The 21,649-nt window shown below is 18.9% G+C and overlaps 2 protein-coding genes across 2 annotated transcripts; one reads left to right on the forward strand and one right to left on the reverse strand.

Annotated features, from left to right (window-relative positions):
• Nucleotides 1-405: 405 nt before the first annotated feature.
• Nucleotides 406-4,108, reverse strand: SRAE_2000414900 (Alpha-mannosidase 2x; the record flags this gene model as incomplete). The annotated part of the gene is made up of 2 exons (XM_024642983.1): nucleotides 406-3,921; nucleotides 3,968-4,108. 2 exons carry the CDS (start codon nucleotides 4,106-4,108, stop codon nucleotides 406-408), a joined length of 3,657 nt encoding a protein of 1,218 aa, XP_024508700.1.
• A 4,267-nt stretch (nucleotides 4,109-8,375) lies between these two features.
• SRAE_2000415000 (Kinesin-like protein CG14535) lies at nucleotides 8,376-21,124 on the forward strand (the record flags this gene model as incomplete). The annotated part of the gene is made up of 8 exons (XM_024642984.1): nucleotides 8,376-8,485; nucleotides 15,210-15,405; nucleotides 15,456-15,623; nucleotides 15,665-16,160; nucleotides 16,995-17,247; nucleotides 17,294-17,486; nucleotides 17,553-19,652; nucleotides 20,558-21,124. 8 exons carry the CDS (start codon nucleotides 8,376-8,378, stop codon nucleotides 21,122-21,124), a joined length of 4,083 nt encoding a protein of 1,360 aa, XP_024508701.1.
• Between the last annotated feature and the right edge of the window lie 525 nt (nucleotides 21,125-21,649).

Genomic DNA, 21,649 nt, shown 5'->3' on the forward strand with positions numbered 1-21,649 from the left:
TAAAACTTTAAAATGATAAAATTAGTATGGTTAATTTAAAAAAAAGTTTACATTAATACAATTTAAAAAAAATGGTATATGTTTAAATCTATACTCTCAAAGTTTTAAAAAATTCGTGAAAACTCGTCATGCTTTTCTTTTTGAGGTACAGCAATTAAGATGCTAGTGTTTCTCTCTTCTGCAATTTATGTTACAATATTTCAAAAAAAAATTATTATACTCATTGTTATTAGCAAACTTATTATTTTATAAAAGTTTATTAAAAATTAAAATGACGAAAATACCTTTTCACAACTCATTTCTCCCATATATATAGATATAGATATATATAGGATAATAAAAATTATATACAAAATATTTTTTTTTTTTCAAACTTAATTATTAAACAAAAAATATGAGTTAAAGTTAAAATTTAATTTTAAATGTGTTGATTTCCATTGGAGTTAATTTTATTTTATATACTTCCTCTTCTTCATTTACATACATCATTGTAAGTGAACTATTAAATATTTTTCCTGAATCTAAATTAATTTTTTCTCTAAGATTAAGTTCACCTTCAGATTCAAAGCACTTGTCTTCATTATGATTTTTTTGATATACTAAAGAACAATCAAAAGCATATCTTTGAAGAATAAGTCCAATACTATTTTCAGAATCATATACTACTTCTCCATCTTTTTTCATATCATAGTCACACTTTTTTGTTTCTGCTCTCATACCAACAATATGATAATCACATGGAAGGGATTCTTTAAGAGGAGAAAACATTTTTGAAATAACTTCTTTATTATTAAAATTGAGTAAAGTATTTGAAAATAACATTATTGGTTGATAGTGCATTTGTTGATGTGTTAATTGAGAAACTTTTGATAAAAAACTTGTTGGGAAATCACCAGACGGTTCTTCTTTTTCTAAATCTTCTAAAATTATTCTAAAATTACTTTTTGTTTTAACATTATCTAAAACACCCGCAGCTAATCCTCTACTGTCATCTTGTGTTAATCTTCTATCAAGAATAACTTCCATTTTTCCAGAAGCTAATGATGAACATCCTAATGGTTGATTACTTATCAAAGATAATCTTTTACCTTTTTTTGTTGAATCTTCTATATATATAGTACTAGGCATAGGATAAAAGTTTCCTTGTATTGGTATTTTTTTATCAAATCTTTTTCTTCTAATTATTTGATATCCATTTAAATCAGTAAAAAAGATATCTTTACTATCAATTTCACTATTGATATTCATTGTCATTTCAAAGTCAAATAATTCCATAAGTCCTATTTCATTTTCTATAGATACATAAAGTTTATCTTTAATTATTTCTATTTTATGAGATGAAAGTGTTTTTTGATTTCCTTTAATAATAACTGTTTTTTTTAATTTTCCATCTAAAATTATATAACTATTGTCATCAGAACTTATCATTGTTGATGGACCATCAGGTAAAAATAAATATGCACCAGAGACAATTTCACCACCAGGTTTAGATTTTACTGGAGAACGAACACCATACTTAGAGAATGACATTTCAACAACCTCATTATTTATATGTGATAAGAAACCAGTTTTAGCATTAATTGATATGGATATTGAATCAAATTTAAGAGTAACAAATTTTTCATTATTTTTTGTAACTCTATTAACATCAAAAATATAATTATCTTCCTCATCATTTAAATAATTTCCATATATATCTAATGTTTTAATATTTATATCAGAACCATTAATTTTAGCAAAACATTCTTTAGGTAATCTTTTTTTAATTAAATCAAAAATTTTTATACTAAGTGGTCCAATATTAGCCTTAAAACATAATTCATAAAAATTTCTTTTTCTATTTTGATTTTTTGAATTATAACTAAAAGTAAAATGTTTATCTAATATTTCAATAATTGGTCTTATTTCTTGATCATTTTCATCAATATTTTTAATTCTCATTTCATAACTATCAATTTTTAAACAAAAAATATCTTCAATTTCTCTAGAAAGTGGATTATATAGAATAATAGTAGTATCTTGATTAAGTACATAGGTAGATGGTAATGAATCAGATGATTCTAAAAATTCATTAACTGTCAGTTTGATAGCTTCATCATTTTTAGTATTTTCTCTTCCATCAAAATCTTCTTTATTATTTTTATTATTTTCAAGGTAAAATTCTATACTTTTTTGAATAACTATAAAAAAATTTTCAATTGCTTTTAACATTTTTTCACTATAATCTTCTACAACAAAACTTTTTGCTGTTCCTGTTATTCCATCATGATGTTGAAAAAGTGACATATGACGACGTCCCTCAACCAATAAATTATAATTTACTTTATTTTTGTAACTTTCTAATAAATTAATATCTTTTGAATATTTCATTATACTAGTACTATATATCATATCTGCTCCTCTAAGATATTGTTGGACTAGTCGATCAAATTTTTTATAGAATGGTCTTGAAGTATAATATCCAGACCAATAATGATCATCATGATCAGCATAAGTAAAAAAATCACCCGTTAAAGTTGTTGTTGTTTCTTTAGTTAATTTTTTATTTACCTCATCAAAATAATCTTTTAATGTACCAAATTTAACTTCCATATTAAATTCTTGAAGACCTTCTGGACTATTAATATAATCAAAAAGTTTTTTATAATTTTCATATTGTATTGAAACTTCTTCTTTTGTCTCATATCTAAAATCATCTCCAAGTGGAACAAGAAGAGTATTATATTTAAATAATCTTGATTTTTTTCTATACTGATCAGTTAAAAGTTGAGCTCGTTCTTTAAGATTTTTACTAATAATTTTTACAGGATTAATTTTCCAATCACAACCATATTTAACCATTCTATAAAAATCAAATTGACAACAAATAGAAGGATCAGGACCACATGTATGAGGTATATCATAAGAAAAAAATGGAAACATGGATGTAAATATATCTGTCTTTCCTTCATTATTATCCCATAATTGTCTCCAATTAAATTCTAATTGCCTTTTTTCAGCAAGATATTTTTTAACTTCATAATGAACTCTTTGTATGATCATATTTGTTAAATTACTCTTTTTTAAAAGATAAGCCATAGTTGGAGATAATCCAAAAGGATCTATTGACCAATGATTTTTAGGTTTATAATTATCAAATTGATTTTTTAAAAATTCGTGACCTTCAATTAATTGCATTATTTGGGCAAAGTAATGAGAATTTGCTTCATCAGTCATAACCCATCCTCCAGTAACTATTTCTATCTTATCATCTTTAACTAATTGTTTAATTTTTTCTCTCTCAGTACTATTTTTTTTGTCCCAATATTTTTCTAAAAATGACATCTCAGCATAAATAAATCTCATATCACTATTTTTAGTTATAAAATCTGTTATTGCACTTAAAATATAATCAACTTGTTCATCAAAATAATTTTCAAATGTTCTTAACCATCCTGGATCTTGATGACTATGTGGTACAACAAAAACCTTTAATCTAGGTTCTGATAAAATTTCTTTCTTATCATATTTTATATCCCATCCTTGTTTCCAAGCACCTCCATCAATATTTAAAAATGGTATTGTTTCATAAGCATTCAACATTTGTACATCAGTATTATTTTTAGAAAAAAGATTTTTTATATTCATTCGGCAAGATTTTGTAAAACTTCTAATAGATGAAAATTCATTAGCAATAATTGGTTCTTTTAATACTTTTTGTTCATCATTAATTTTATTTTCTAATGATATTGATTTTGATTTATTTTCTTCAAATTTATTTATCATTGGTTTAACTATATTATTTTCATAAATAACATTATCTTTTTGTTTAACTTTCATTTCTAACTCTAATATTTTATCTTTATAAAGATTAATTAATTCTTTGTCATGTTTTACTTCTTCTCTTAATCTATTAATTTGTAAATTAGCATTTTCTTTTAACTAAAAAAAAATATTAGTATAATAATATAAAAAAATAGATACAAACTTTTAATAAATCTTCTTCAATTTTATGTATTTCAACATTTGTCACATAATTAGTATAATGAAAATTATAAATATATATAAATAATAGAGTAAAAAATAAAAGAGCATAATTAAAATAGTTTTTCATTCGTACTGTTAACATCTTTGAAAAAAAACCCTAGAAAAACATATTTGCAAAAGTAAAAAATTACACGTTTCATAAATTAAATAAAACATTATATTATTTTAAATTATAATTAAATAAAGTTGTTTAATTATTATATATTTAATTTTGAAATATTTGTTAAATTATAAAATATTTTATCAAATAATAAATTTGATAAGAACTTATATCTATTGGTATATTCTATTTAAAATATTTTTGTATTAATCATACAAAGTATCAGACAATTTACATTAAATATATATAGTTATTTTATTGATGAATTGATTTACTTCATTGAAAAAAAAGGCAAGCTCTACGATCCTCTAATGTTTCATTTTTAACATAGACATTAACATTAAAATTATTAAATAATATATATATATATATTACTTTTTTGTTATTAAAAAAAAGTAATATTAAGTTAGAACATTTTTTATTATAAAAATATTGAAATATAATATAATATTTATTAAAAAAAACATGATCTTTTACAATAAATTTAGTACATAAATTTCTTAGGCACAAAACATAAAATACATACAAAAAAAATTTATACATAAACAACAACACATTTTTCTTTGGTAATAAGTATCTTTAAAGCATCTTCTCAAGATTTGTTTATTTAACTTTTCTTGATTATTAGACTTTTTTTTTTACCTTTTTTTAATTAAAATAATTTTTGATTTAGTAAATTATGTTAATATGAATATGATTAATAATTTTTTTTAATTATATATAAAAATGGATATATTAAAATAATATAAAATTAAAATTATTATTTATAAATTAAAATTTAACACATTATTAAACAATGTAAAATTTATTTGTCAAAAATTAAAAAATTTTATATTTAACAATAAAATTTAAAAAAAATTATTAAAATTTATTGGTAATAATTTTAATCAAATAATACAATTTAATTAAAAAAAAAGAAGATATAATTATTTTAAACTAATCAATTTACAATCTTTTACCTGATAAAGTTTATTAACAAAACAGTTTTCATAAATAACGTTTGATTTAAATTTATTTAAATGTTTAATCTATGAATCATGTTCATTTAATAAAGATTTTTGAAATATAAATAAAAATTTGAAAGTTTTATTGAGATGATTGAGCAGGTATATTGTCTTTTGAAAATGTTTTTTGAAAAAAATTGTCAAAATTATGTTTGTTCTGTTTTTTTTTTCTCGAAAAAAAAATTAAATAGTTTTTATTATATTAAATATTTTTGTACTAGAATATTTATTTTTTGATTTATTTAAATACATTAATAGCTTGCAAAAATTATACATATATTTTATCATTAAATAAATCATTTATTTATTAGAAAATAATTAGAATAATAAAACTAAGTAATATGATATTAGAATATTTACATTTGTTAATTATATTTATTTCAATCATATGATGTGAAGCTTAATTTATTTGACTACATAATCTCTATCCTGATGAATTCTTAAAATGTCACGCTACAATTTTTAATAATATACAGATGAATACAATTTTAGACAGTCAACTTATTATATAGAAAACCCTTTTTTAATTGACCTTCATTACAATGATATATATTATTTTTATTATAAAATAATAAATAATAACTAAAAATAAATAAATTTTTAATATATTTATTTTTACTTAATTTTTGTATATATGGATAAAATAAATCAAGAATTAATTAAACATTCATTGGTTAAAAAGTTATAAAGATAATATTTATTGGTTTGTTAAACATTCATGTTCCATCAACACCAGAAGTGTGATTTATATGACTTTATATGTGAGTTAACAGAAATAGTAATAAAAAATCAAGAAACATATGTTTAGAAAGGAGGAGATAAAATTTTTAATAATTGTTATTTTTAAATAAAAGTTTATTTTAACTATTTTCTTAAATTTTTGTTATTTTATACCTTGATATTAAAAAAAAGAAAGAATCACAGTTAAAAATCATTTTTGATTATTATGTAAATTCTTTTTGAAAAACAATATTTATATGAAAAAGATAACACTATCAGTTATCTACAGAGAGGATATATATATATTGAAAGATAAAAGTAAGAAAAAGAGAAATTTTATAGGTTTTGATGATTAAGAAGGTAAAAAAAATAAATATCTATCTTGTCCACTTATTTTAATTACACAAAAAAAACATGAATAAAATGAAGCATTTTATTTTATATATACAAATATTATGTCATTAGTATCATTGATTATAACAAGATAAGAATATATTTATATATTTTTTTTTAATAAAATTAAATAATTTTTTTATTTTAATTTTCTAAACTTTTTAGACATTTTTATTATATCTTATTTTATATATTCCTAATTAGACAATTATTTAACCTTTTTATTTTTAAAAGACAATGGCCTTTGTTAATGATATTAAAAGAAGATATGAAAAAAAAATAATACAATTTTTTTTTTATTTTATCTAAACTTTACTCATCCTTCAACATTAATTTCATTATTCTTTAAAGATGAATTATATTTTTTATCTCCCCTAATACCGTCTAAAAAGTTCATTTTATTTTTCCTTGTTTCATAATTAGCAACTAATTCATTCATCCTCTTGTAAGATGTGCCTTTTTTGTAATATAATAGTTATATTATATTTTTTTAAACAATTTATATGAAGGTTATCTATTTATAAATATAATTAAATATATTTAAAAAAAATTAATGAAAAGCTATATATTATTTATTTTTTAAATAAAACTTTTTTATATTATATTAAAAATTATTAATTCTATTTTTTTTTTATAATAATAATTTATAAAAATATATAAATTTTGTTTGCTTTAAACATGTTTATAAATAATAGTATTCAAAATATATTAATATATAAACGATTAAAAATGGTTTATAAAATGATTTTGTATAAATTTTGTAAAAGTTTTATTTTTCCTTGTTATGTCATAAAACATATATTTGTAATAATTTAATTTTATATTTAAATATATATATATATAATATTATTATATTTAAAAAGTTTTCTCTTATCAAGTAACATTATATATAAAAATATATGAATATTTTGTCATATTACAATAATATCACGATTGTAATAACTATTGTAGTTATTTATAAAGTTAATTGTATTAAATATTAAGAGAAGATGTCACTTTCTCGTATTAATAATATAAGGTGTTAATTTCTTTTTTAATATTATACCTTTAAAAGTACTCCCTGTAATCATATTAAACAAGGAAAATAAATATCTATTTTAAGAATGATTGTTTAGATGCTTCTTTCTATTTATAATTGAATAACATTAAAATTTATTTTTATACTTTTATTTTAAATTATAACTTTTGTATATCTCTAGACAAGTTAATAATTTTACCTCAAATGACATTAATAAAAGGTAAAATAGATATAAATTGTGTACAAATATTCTTCAAGAAAAGAGAAAAGCAGGTGTTACAAATTTTCACAATTTGTAAAAGATATGATTTTGTTCATTTTATTATTATCTTATTTAAATATATAAATATTAATTCTATTTCATGTCATTTTAAATTAAAATATATATAACTTCTTTTTTATTAACATATTCAATTGATACTATTGATAATATTTTTAAATACCTATTTTTTTTATATTGTAAAATAAAGAAACACTATATAAACAAAAAATATTCTTTTGAAAATATTAACTTTTATTATATTTAAATTTTTCATTAATATATTTATTTTATTTTTTTTTTCTTTTTAATTTTAAAAGAATTATATGAAAATTATTTAACAATTAATACTTTATTGAATGTTTTCCTTTTTTATATAATGTTGTAAAAATTATTAACATATATTATTATTATCATTTATATTTATTAATAAAAGTGAAAAAAGATGTTATAATATTTTTAATAAAATTCCCTCACTTATTCAAGTTATATAAATGTTATGTCATTAACAAACTTGAATCATCTATATATTTTTTTTTATATTATTTAATTTATAATAATTAAGAATAATTAAATAATTTAGGTATCTTTGTTTATATTTTAAAAATGTTATTTAAATTTTTATAGATGAATAAAATTTAAAATTTTATTGTAAAATAAAGATAGAAAAAAAATTTTATTACCTTTTTTTTCGATTAATTTTAAATACACCTTCAAATTTTTGATTTTATAGCAATTTTTATGAATAGATACTTTTTATTTTATATATATATTTTAAGGTTTTTTTTTTAATCTAGTAATATTATTATATAAAAATTTTAATCATTGTGGATAGGATATAACAATAAAAGATATATGGAGAATCAAAAAAGTATGGCTACCACTTATACTATAAATGATTATTTTGTTAAAAAACCAACCTTCAAAATTATAGTTTCTGGAGTGAATAATAATTTAACAAAAAGGTTAGTTTTCCCTTCATTAACATATATATTACTCTTTAATGTATGTTGATCATTTGATTAAAAAAAAATGTTTTATATCATACTCTCTTTCAATCATATTTATTATTAACATATTCATGAGAAGATAGGCAAAAAAAAAATTATTTATATTCAATTAAAAATTCTAAATTTCATGGTCTTTCTAAGGGAAAAAAATTACTAAAAAGATTTTATTTTTTTTTTACTATTTATAGACAAATACTACCTTTTATATATTGTAAAAATTAATGTTCTTTTTATAAAAATAGATTGTATAATTTTATTTTATAGATAAATGAAACAATATTTTTATTATTATTATTATTATTATAGGTTTTATACATAGTGATAAGAATTGTAAATTATATTTTTCATGATCAAAAGATTGAAAACACATTAACATTTAATGTAATATTATATATATATATATATATCATTATGGCAACGTTATTAATATTAAAACTACCATTTATAAAAAAAAAATTTTTTTATTATATTCTCTTTTTATGAAAACAATATTTTTATTTTTATAGTTTATTAATGAAAACATATTCTCTTATAATATTTTATCATTTATAATGTATTTACTAATCAAATATTCCCTTAAGGCTTAAATTTACCTACCCTCATCTTTTGTAATCAATCACCACCTGAACATTTCTTCTTTAACAATTTCATTTTATCTTCTTTTGACATCAGAAGCACGCGAAAAATCTCTCTACTTCAGTGTTATAATGACAAATATGTATATTTAAAATAATTTTTCAAAAATAAAAATTTACCCAATCATTCTTTCTTTTCTATTAATCATTTTTAAAGTTATCAAATTACAAATCATTCTATAAATCAAAAAATAAAAAAAAAAGATTTATAACTACAAAATAAAAAGGTAAATAATAATTATAAAAAATAACATTAATAAAATTTAGAAAAATTTTTGTTTTATCATATACCAATAATTATCATTATTTTTAATTCCTCCATAAAAATGTGTGCCTATATAATCTATTCTTATGTCATGTCACACAAATTTATCAACATAACACTTTTTCCACAGATGTTATAATTTTTCATAAGCACCTATGATATGATTGATGGATAAGGCTTTTGCCATAGTCTTCTTAAATTATATATATATATAACTTAATAAATAATGATAAGAATATAAAGGTATCTTTAGAATAGTTAAAAATGTTTTAACTTGTCTAAGTAGAAAAGTTCCAACAGGAACCAATCATTCATCAACTTTGATTTTAAGCTTTTCTTCATTTTTATACATACATTTTTATAAAACTTCCCTCTAATAACATAAATTTTTTGTTCTCTTTTAAAAAAAAAAAAATTTTTATTTTATTATTATATATTAATTTAACAAAAAATATTATATCTCTTTTTTAGTTTTATTATCTTTTATTTCTATAATTGAATAATAATAATAAAAATTATATTATGATCTTAATTAGTATTATTATTATTATTATATTCTTATTATTATATTATTATTTTAAAATTATTTATGAAATTTTAGTACACAATTCATGCCAATTTGAGTATTTAATGAACCTCATTATTTTGTCAATCATCATTAAATTAAACTATAAACTTACATAAAACAGCATGAAATTTAAATTATTTTTTTTTATTGTCTTCTATTAAATATAATAAATTACATCTTTTTGTAATTTTCAATATTATATATATTTATTTATAAAAATACCTTGTAAACGTTAACTAGTAATAAACATCAACTAATTGGCATGGTATGTTTTGTTAATCATTTATAAACAAATCTTCCACAATGATTGATGTGATGATGAAAAATTTTTAATTTATTATCTTTTTTCCTTTTGCCGACATCTTTTTTAACATTATTAGTATTTTTACACCCATTACATATATTATATATTTATATCAGGTTTACTGTATTTGGTAATAAATTTTAACAAATATATCCTTATTATTTTATATTGAATTTTATTTTTATTTCTTTTCATTTTAACAGTTTCAGAAATGTATAATTTACCAGCGGGATTTTTATTTTTAATAATTATTGTTATTTATTTTTCTTTTACTGATTTAAAAAGGGTAATTATATATGTAGATGATTATTATATTTATAAAAATTTATCTCTAATAACTATTAAAATTAGAAAAAATTTTTATTTTATTTTTTTTTTTTTATTATAAAAAAAAATGATTATATATTGTAAAATAAAAATCATTTACATTATTTTATTATAATTTAATTCATTAAAGATAACAAAACATTTTTTTATTAAAAAAGATGAATATATAAGATTAATGTTGTGTAATATTTAGTTAATGAAAGAGTAATGTTAAACAATGATTATCATTAATAATATCCTCAGATAAAGGTTTTATGTAATAGCATTATTATTAATAAATGATATATGTCTATTAAATGTAGTTTATCCTAGTAATATGATCTAGTTGTGAGTTGATCAATAGTCAAATATTCCACAAAACAATTCCTTCGGCATTTCCATCTATTATCAAAAAGATTAAGCATATGTTTACCTAATATATTTCTCTTCTCAAATTTTATATCAATAGAGAATCATTTTATTATATACTATCATTTTGGTATTTAATTATCATTGTTTCTTTTTATATACAGATACACTATATAAACAATTCTTTTTGATGTAACATTATAAATATAAACAAACTTTTATTATATTTTATAATCATTAGTTAATTAAAATATTTATTTATATATTTTGTTAAATTATTTAGTATACATTGATTAATTTATATAAAATACCTTTATTTAAAAAAATTATTTCTTAATAAAAAAAAAAGTTTTAAAAGATTAGCCGATTTTATAATTATAATAATCATAAAAGAAACTTTTATAGAAAATTATATTATAACTTTTATGATACATTACTTTTCTTTTTGTAAAAATAATTGATATAGTTAAAATATAATAATTTCATAAATATATTTATAACGCTCTTTCTTCTTAAATTTTATAACTTCATAAACTTTTTAAAGGTTATTATGTGCTTAAAGATAAAAAAAAAAAACAGAAGTTTTGGATAAATTAATGTCTCAAAGTAACAAGTGTTCAAAATATTATTCTTTTTATTTAACCAAATTTATTATAATCTTATTCTTAAAAATTATTAGTTAATAAAAATAAATCTTATTTTGTGTTAAGTACAATGATTTGTTTAACAAAATTTTTGAAGAACTCTTAACTATTTTAATATAACTATTTTTCCTTATTTTAAAAAATACCACTCAATTTTTGGCTTATTTTATCTATTTATATTATATTTGCCTTTTTCAATACATTAAGTTAAACCTTTTTTTTATACATTAATATTTAAATAAATTACAAAATATTATATATATAATTTATATTATTTTTATAAATAAAAATTTATTATTTTACATTATATTGAAAATATTTATCATAAAGTTTAATTATTTTTTAATCCATACTATATCTTCATAACCCATTATCATAAATATGTTTCTTTTGAACTATTTATTTTTATTGATATTTATTAATAAAACAAATCATACTAAAATCATACATTTTATTTATTAAAAAGGAAGACTTTAAAAAATTAAAATAATATAATCAAATATTCTTTAGTTTTGATTAAATAATTTTTTATAATATAATCTTAATATATGTCCTTATAAGCAATATAATATTCATTTTGTATTGTTGTTAACAATATACTATTTGTAGCAACTACATCTTTTTAAATATTTTATAAAACTCATTATATTTATTCTTTTCCCATTTGTCTTCACTATTCCTCTTCATAAAATTTATCTTTTTTTTTTCTTCTTATCATGAATTTTATTATAATATATATATTTTTATCACTTTTAAGATATTATATATATTTTAAAATAAAAGAAAATTTTTACATATATTTTAAATAATTTCAATTTTTAAATATTATTATTATTACAAATTTATTATGTATTTTATAATTTTTATTATATTTATATCTATTTATATATATTCTCAATATCAAATGTACTGATGTCTAATAATGTAAATCATCTCCACACAATTAATTCTTTATCCATATTATTATTGTATATATATAGTTCATAGTATTATCAAACATTAAATAATTATACTAATGTCCCATAACTATTTCTTTATTAAAATAAATAATATTTACTTGAAATAATTTAACAAATAAGTATAACTATTGTAATCATTTAAATACTTCATACTATTTTCATGATTACTCAAAACAAAATATATTATATTTGATGGAGAAGAGATAATTAGATCCTTAGAGTAACTGAGAATTGAACATATATAACAATGATAAAAATACACAAAATGCTAAAGAGGTTACTTCCGTTCTCATTAAACTTAATAATGATTCTATTTCCAATATTTTAACTAATGATGTAATCTTATAAAAGTAACTATTTATGGAGGGAAAATAAGTATATATATATTTTATTTATTTATAATAATATATAGAATATTTAACTAATCATTCCAAAAGGCTTTAATTTTTAAAATAAAAATAGAATTGTTTATCATAAAATTCTATTAACAAAACAGTTCTTTCTTAATATTTAACTTATGAACAGTAAAATTTAAAATATTATTCAAAATATTTTAAAAGTTTCCTTTTTATCAGCTGATGCCATATTATTATTACTTCCTATTTTTATAGTACATTACTTAAATATTATATATTTATATCATGGTATTTTTAAAGTATAAAAGAATAAATAATTAAATAAATATATAGTATCAGTTACCTCTTTAATTATTTGTATACTTTTTCTGGTAAATAAAATTAAGAAGAAATCTAAGATATATGGTATTAATACTATATATAGTAAAAACACATTTAAATGAATAAAAACTTTACAGTTTAAATATATATATATATAACTTAGATAATTTTATATATTCTTATTTTATCAAATTAAACTAAAATATATTCATATATAACATTCTTATTTTTCTTAACAATTTAAATAAAAAAAGTTTTTCTTTTTTATCTTTTGAAGTACCTTGAAACTTATGTTAAAATATATATATATATATACCATCTCTCTTGAGGAATGAACTTTATATTTTATCAAAAGAAATAATAAGACATTCTTCATAAAAGTATCATCAATCTTTTTCATTCCTCAAAAATCCCAAACAACACTTGTATAGTGGTCTAACTGTGTGACTTATTGGTGTCGGCACCTTTTTGGCAATAAAAATAAATTTGTTAAAACTATAAAAATATATTCATTATACTTTTTCTTTTTTCATATATTTATCCTTTCCACTATATTCTTGTTAGATCTATTACATTGGCATATTCTTTACAATATAATCTAAAATATCTATATAATACAGTTAAAATGCGCAATTTTACTATTACTAACATAATACTATTAAAAAGATAAAAGAAATTAAGTATCCTAGTCTGAACTTATAATTGAACTTTTTCTGTCCCTCCTCTTTTTCTATAAAAAGTTAAGAAATAATATATAAGTTTTGGTAAAAATATTTTTATTTAACTATTGTAAAAATGTTTTTATATAATTGGTTAATTAATAGTACAATTCTTTTTTCTTTTTTTTTTCTTTAACTATATTACCACCAATTATTTTTTATTAATGATAACAAGAGATGGTCTATTGTTATAGGACATTTAAATTTATTTTAATTCTTTGATCTTTTAATTATCATCATATATCATTTCCTTGTTCTTCTTTTTTAAAATTTACTACCTCCTTTTAAAAAAGAGTAACCAAAAAAAAAAAAAAATTTATCATTAATTTTATAAAAAAGAAAATATCAAAAAAAAAGAAGAATCTTATTTTAAGAATAAAAATTTAAAATAAAAAGAGTCCTAAATATGTTAAATAAAATAAAAATTAACAAAACACAAACTAATCAAGTTTTTGTTTCTTTAAAAATAAGTCCATTATATAAATTTATAAAAGCCTTACTATAAACTATCATATAATTTTCTTTTTCCCTATTTTCTATCTTAATTTTTGTCAAAATCATTTCAATGTATTTTTGTTTTATAATGAATGTATCTAACAAAAGTTTCTATACATATTTTTCTTATTACATATCTTTTTTTTTTCGTTATCAATGAATTATTTGAAAGATATTGTTTTTTTTTATTGTATCAAATGTCTTTTCTATTGTTAATGATATATTTTCTTTTTTCATCATGTATAACTAATTTTATTATAATAAATTTCAGTTGACAAAATATTTTATTTATAAAATTTATCTTAATATAATTTGTTAATTATTAACAAAATCTTCTTTTTACAAATAATTAGTTTTTCATTTATTTAATTTTTATTTTAATATTGTTTATCTCATCTTTAAAACTTAGTATTGAAATCAAATAAATTTTTTTTGTATTATTTATAATTAGTATTTTTATAGATCATTTTTTTTAAACAAAAATTAAACATTAACAAACTATTTGCCTTTTTTTTATCTATTGATATATCAACTAAAGATAATAAAATTTTTATTTCCTTACATTATGTCATTTTAATTAATCATATTCTTCCTTAATTTTAATAAAATTATTATGAAACGTTTTATTGTATGTTGTTTAAAATGACACTTATAATATTTATTGCTAATATATATATATTTATATATTGAATATAAAAAAAAATAATATTTCAATTAGTTTTAAATATTTATTTACAGGCATCATTATAACAAAGGAATGGAGAAAGAAAAAAATTTGTATAGTGAAATAAAGAAAAAGAAAAAAACTTCTATTGATGATGGGAAGCGTAAAAAAATTGAGGGGACTGATTTATCTATACCACCAAGTACAATAAAAATGATAGAAAATGCCGGTGATTCAAGTACTCCTACTAAAGCTATAAATATTCCAAAAGTAGGGGTTTTTTTTTATTCTTATATTTTATTTTTTATATTTTTTTTTAGTTACAAATATATGCAAAAATAAGTGATTATAATTTAAAAAATGATAAAATAGAAATTATTAAAGAAAAATCAGATATTGATTTTGGTTTTAATTTTATTTCTAATAGTGGAGCTGTTATACATAGTAATTGTGCCTTTAATCATGTCTTCAAACCAGAAGATACAATAGTATGTTTTTTTTTTACATAATTTAAATAAAAAATTTTTAGAAAAAAATTGCTCCAACAATATTAGCTCCATTATATCAATTACTTTTTAATGGTTTAAATGTATCTCTAATATATATGGGATCACTAGGAAATGATAAAACACAATTTCTTTATCAAAATACTATCAAGTCAAATTACGGTTTTTTTCTTCATACTCTTCAATGGGCATTTTCTCTTCTTTCAACATATCTTAAATCTAATTCACTTTTAGCAACAGATGCATATTTAAAAATTTCTGCACTACATTTTTCACAAAGAAATAATACTATTACAGATCTTATGTCAATTTTTACAGAAAATTTTGAACCTAAAAAAAATCCTGAATTTAGTAATACAAGTTTTTATGATAATATATCAGATATTTATGAAAATGATGATGATATTGATAGAATATGTAAAGAAATGAAAAAAACAGAAACATTAAAAGAAATTCATATACCAACTTTAGAAGATGGTATACATTATTTTAAAAAAATAATGGAATTTCAAAATCTTGGTATGTTTATAATATGTATATTTAATAAAAAAAAAATTAGATTACTACCAAAATTAATATATCTTTATAACTTCTAAATGTAACAGACGATAGTAATAAATGACATATCTTTTATCTTATTTACATATGTTCATTACTTGTTAACTATCTCTTGAACATATAATTAATCTCATTTTCTTAACTATTATTTCTTTATAAATTTTAAGTATAACTAAAATATCATAGATTAAGTGAAATGATGTTATATCATTAATCAAATCAATCCTTCCATTAACGGAACATTTGAACTTTTTTATTGGCACTTTTCATTATTCAATAAAAATTTTTATACTATTCACATTATTTTATATGTTTAGGAGACGTTTTATTTTACCAAAAAAAAAAAAAAAAGATGAATAAATGTTACCATCTTTTTCACATTATTTATTATAACTTTGTGGATTTTAACATATAAAAGTTCTATCTTCTTTGTAGATAATATATTTTCTTTTATATATCAATCAAATATCATATATTTTATTACCGCTCCATTTAAATAATAAATAAAATTACTTTTTTTTTTTATAAAATATCTTTTAAATGAAGGTTAAATAGAAACGTTATATTATCACATTGTATCTTTAAGAAAAAAAAAATAGGAAATTAAATATTTTAATAAGTAGTAAAGTAATAAAAGGAAATTAATGTTTTATCTAATTAACATATACCTCTTTTTCTCATTTAATTTAAACATTTATAATATTTATAATAAAGATTATATTACCACAAAAAATAATCGGCATTTTTCTTATCATCTAATAATCTATTTAATTAATCTATATATAATATTTATAGGAGATGATGATACTCAAAGAACAGAACATACATTTTATTTTATTAATTTATATCGAAAACAAAAACAATCAAAAAATAAGGAAAAAAAATCAGATGAAACAGAGGAATTTTCAATAATAAAATCTACTTTAACATTAATAGATATGGGACTTGGTGAAAGAAAATCAAAAGGAGATCCCACAATAATTACAATGCCTGGTATTAGCAATATTCTTCAATTAATATTTCAAGGACATAAACACTTACTAACAAGGTTAGCCATAATATTATAATAATAAAAATAATTATTTTTTATATAGAAATTCACTTTTTACATCACTTTTACAAGAATATTTAAAAACACCCAAAAATAAGACAGCAGTCATATTAACAAATTTTTCTCCAGGGGATCGTGTTAATGATCAAGCTAATTTATTTCATTTATTTTGTAAACTTTTTAAAATTACTAATGGTAGTAAAAATAATTCACATAATAAAAATATAACTTTAAATGTATGTTTAGAAAAAAATAATAATAATAATAAAATTAAATTTATATATATATATAATTATTTTTAGGATAATAAATATAAAAATAAAAATAATGATGAAGATATATTAAAAAATAATCAAAAAAGTGAAACATTATCAGAATTTTCTGGAGGAGAAACAGTTATATATTTAGGTGAAGAAGTCATCTCTAGAAGTAGTTTATTAGGAGGTAGTGAAAATGATAAAACATTAAAAGGTTCAAATAGTGATAGTAGTAGTAAAAAATCTATAAAAAATAAAATAATTTCTTCTACAAATGCCATACCAATTGATTTTCCACCAACAATAGAAAAACAAATGTTGGCAGGATATAGAAATATTAATTATATTAATGAATTAAATAATTTAGATGATATTAAAATAAGAAAAAATAGTGGTATTAAAAATTTAAAAGATACTGTAATTGAAACTGTTTTTGGTGAAGAATATATTTCTAAAGAAAGAGAATATATGATATGGAAATGGATGAAAGATAATCAAAAAGATATTGACTCACAAAATATTATATTTGAAAATTTTTATGCTGAAATGGATAAACAAAAAAAGTTAAAAAAAAGTGATATATCAAAGACAGATTCAGGTATTCAATGTGATGATAATGAAATTGATCATGAACAAATGAAACTATGGATAACTGGAAGGTATCTAGAAGACATAACAGAAGTTGATGAAGAAATAAGTTGTAAAAGTAATGCATTAAGTAGAAAATCAAAAACATGTTTTGAGATTGGACAAAGTATGCCAAGAGAGGCACTTGCAGAAAAAACATTTTTAAAAGATGAGGGTTGTTCTGTTGATAAAATTTTATCACCTTTACGAATATTAAAAAATTCTACTTTAAAAAATGAACATGATTTATCACAATTAAGTTTAGAAGATATATCATTAAATGATAATGGTAACAGTGAAGATGATTTTGAATGTGAAAGTATTCCAGATGATGATCTTGAAAAAGCTATGGAAGCATCATTAAATTTAAGTTCTATTAAATCACATGAAATATTATCTAGAATGAATAAAAATATTAGAAATAGTTTAATTCATAATCCAATAATAGAAGAAAAAAGTATTGAAATTACCAATTGTTCTACACAACCATCAGATTCAACAACACCCTCAGATACGGCATTTTATAGGAAAGCTAGTTATTTAGAAATGTATGCTGAAGAGAAATTAAATGAAATTTTAGATAAAGAAGAAGCTGAAAATAAAAAGAAAAAACAAAATATTATTGGTAAAAAAATTAAAAATGTTTTATCTGAAAATATTCTTAAATGTTGTGATAAAAATGGAACAATATCAATAATGAGTAAAAATGGTGATGCTTTTGTTTATGATAGTTCTTCAAATGACAATACATATTCAAAAAAATCTTTTCCAATAATAACTAATGACTTTAATCGTACAGATTCAATGTATCCAATTAATGGTAGTATGAATAAAGGTTTCAAACTTCTTACATCTCCAACAGCATTAAAATGTTGTTTTAGTCCAATGGTTAATTCTGAAACAAGTATTACTTCTGGTGAATTTTCAAAACAACCATCACCTGAAGATAATAAAGAACAACTTGTTGAAGGTGTTTCTATAAAAGAATCAAAAATTCCAGTTATTTCAGAGGAAGATCGTCAACAAATTAAAGAACAATTAGTTAGTTATAATAAAAAACAAAAAACACTAACAAATCTTTTTCATCCACGTCAACATTCCTCATTACCTATAACACCATTAAAAAAACTTTCACTTCAATCACCATTAAAAAGAATTGAAGAAGCTGAAAATAAAATAAAATCTCAAGGTGGTGGTACAACACCAACTTCATCAGCCACAATATTAAATACTTTTGCCTCAAAGGATAACATTAGCAATTGTCCCAGAAATCGCAATAGTAGATCTAATTCAATAGATGTTGTTGAAGGATTTGAAAATGATTATTTCACAAAAAATATTAAAAAAAATATTGGTAAAGGAAAAGATAGAAATGCACAAGAAACTTTTAGTAGTAGTAGTTGTAATAATACAATTAAACGTTTCCCAAAACAATGTTTAAATGTTAACAACAATAGAAAAAGTAGTAATTTACCCATACTTATGAATTCTAAACTTCCACCATCTCCTTATTCTAAGGTATGTTTAAAAATTATTAATTTATTTAATAAAAAAGAAAATTTCTTATTAGAAATATAGATTAAACATTATTAATTAATTATAAATATTTTTATTTAATATGTATAAATACATACATATAAATCCAAATATATACAATTATTTAAAAAAATAAGTTGTTTTAGAAAATTTATTTTGACAACATTAAAGATTTTTTTAAAAAGAGTTTTTATTTTAAACAACCATCTTTACGGCATATTTTATTTTCCACACGTCACTAGATATATACAACTTTCTTACAAACTTTTCTTTCTTGACATTCTTTTATCAAAAAAATATATTAGTTTTTAAATTTAAGTCATTAGATAACTTTACTATATTATTTCAAAAAGTTTGTGTTACTTCTTTTCATTAAAAATATATATTTCAAATTAGTAAAAAAAAAAAGTAATTATAAAATTTCTATTTAATAAATAAACCAACTTTTCTCTCTTTTAATGATAGATATATTATTTTTATTTTTATATTACTCCTATTTAATCACGCAATTCTTTGTTGTTTTTATATAATACATATATATATTTATATATATATATATATGTTATCAAGTAATTTTATTTTTAAAGACCCTTTACTAACTATGATAGTATTGTTAAAATAAATGCTGTTATCAATTGTTAAAAATTTTAAAAATTTGACACTACTTAAATATTATTTTCACAGATATATAATAATAATATAATATAATATAATACTATTGTCATCTTTAACTTTATATGTTGATAATGTTTTAATAAAAAAAAAATTAATTTAATGACTTTTTAACTTTAATGTTTTTTCCAATATAATTTTAATTTATTTTTACTTTTCAAATTAAAAAAAAGACATTTTTACTATAGAAAAATTTATTTATTTTTTTTTTTTAGATAACAAGTGCAAAAATGGTTAACCATAATAACGGGACAGTCTCTTCATCTGGACATGGATCTGATGAAGCTGAAGCTTCAACAACTTTTAAAAGTTCATCAAATGGATTGTCTTCAGGAAATAATTTATCCCCAGTCTTTTCTAAAACACCAAATATTGGTGCTAGTGGAAGTAAAGGAAAAAATAGAGAAAGTTTCAGTGCTAGTTCTGGTTATGAGTCAGCGGACTATCAAAATATTCACTATAATTTTAAGCATTTAAATATCAAACAGTTAAAACGCACATCGACATCGAATAACATTTTTATAGATGGTTATGCAAATGAAACAATTAAGATGATAAAAGATGAACAAGAAACATTAAAAAAAGAATTAAAAGAAGCTCAGCAGCGTATTCAAATATTTGGATCTCCTGAAGAAGAAGAAATGAGTTTGAGTGATGAAAAAGTTTTTGATGATGTTGATAAAGATACAATAATTCAAACACTTTTAACAGAAAATAAAGTTTTAAGAAAAAGAATTCTTGCTGCTAGGAATCATGTAATGATGATTACCTCATTTCTTTAATTTTTTTTTTCTTTTTTTTTACATTTTATTTCTATATATACATTTAAAAAAAATATATACATATGGTGATAATTTCTATTGAGGGTAAATGAAAATCTATTATTATTATAATATATATGCATATATATTTATTTTTTGTTATTCTTATTGTTTTTATTTAAAAAAAAATAAACAAATAAAAGTATTTTACAATGATACATTATCTATGGATTTTTTTTTTTTTTAAATATTGAAAAAGATTTTATTTTCAACGTTTATTTTTTTAATATCACATTTATTTTTTATTCTATTTTTCTAAGAAATATTATCTTCTTTGATGTTATATATTATATTTAAAAATAATTTTATCGACATTAATTTTAAAATTTAGTATTAAAAAAATGTATATTTGTTATATTTTTGTTGTAAAAATGCTTTTTAAACAAAATTTCAATAAATAATATAAAAATATAATATTTAAAAAGATATTTGAGATGAATATATATTTTTAATTATTATTTCTAGTTAAAGTGTGACCTCAAAATG

The sequence above is a fragment of the Strongyloides ratti genome (assembly GCF_001040885.1).
Source record: "Strongyloides ratti genome assembly S_ratti_ED321, chromosome : 2".
Taxonomy (NCBI): domain Eukaryota; kingdom Metazoa; phylum Nematoda; class Chromadorea; order Rhabditida; family Strongyloididae; genus Strongyloides; species Strongyloides ratti.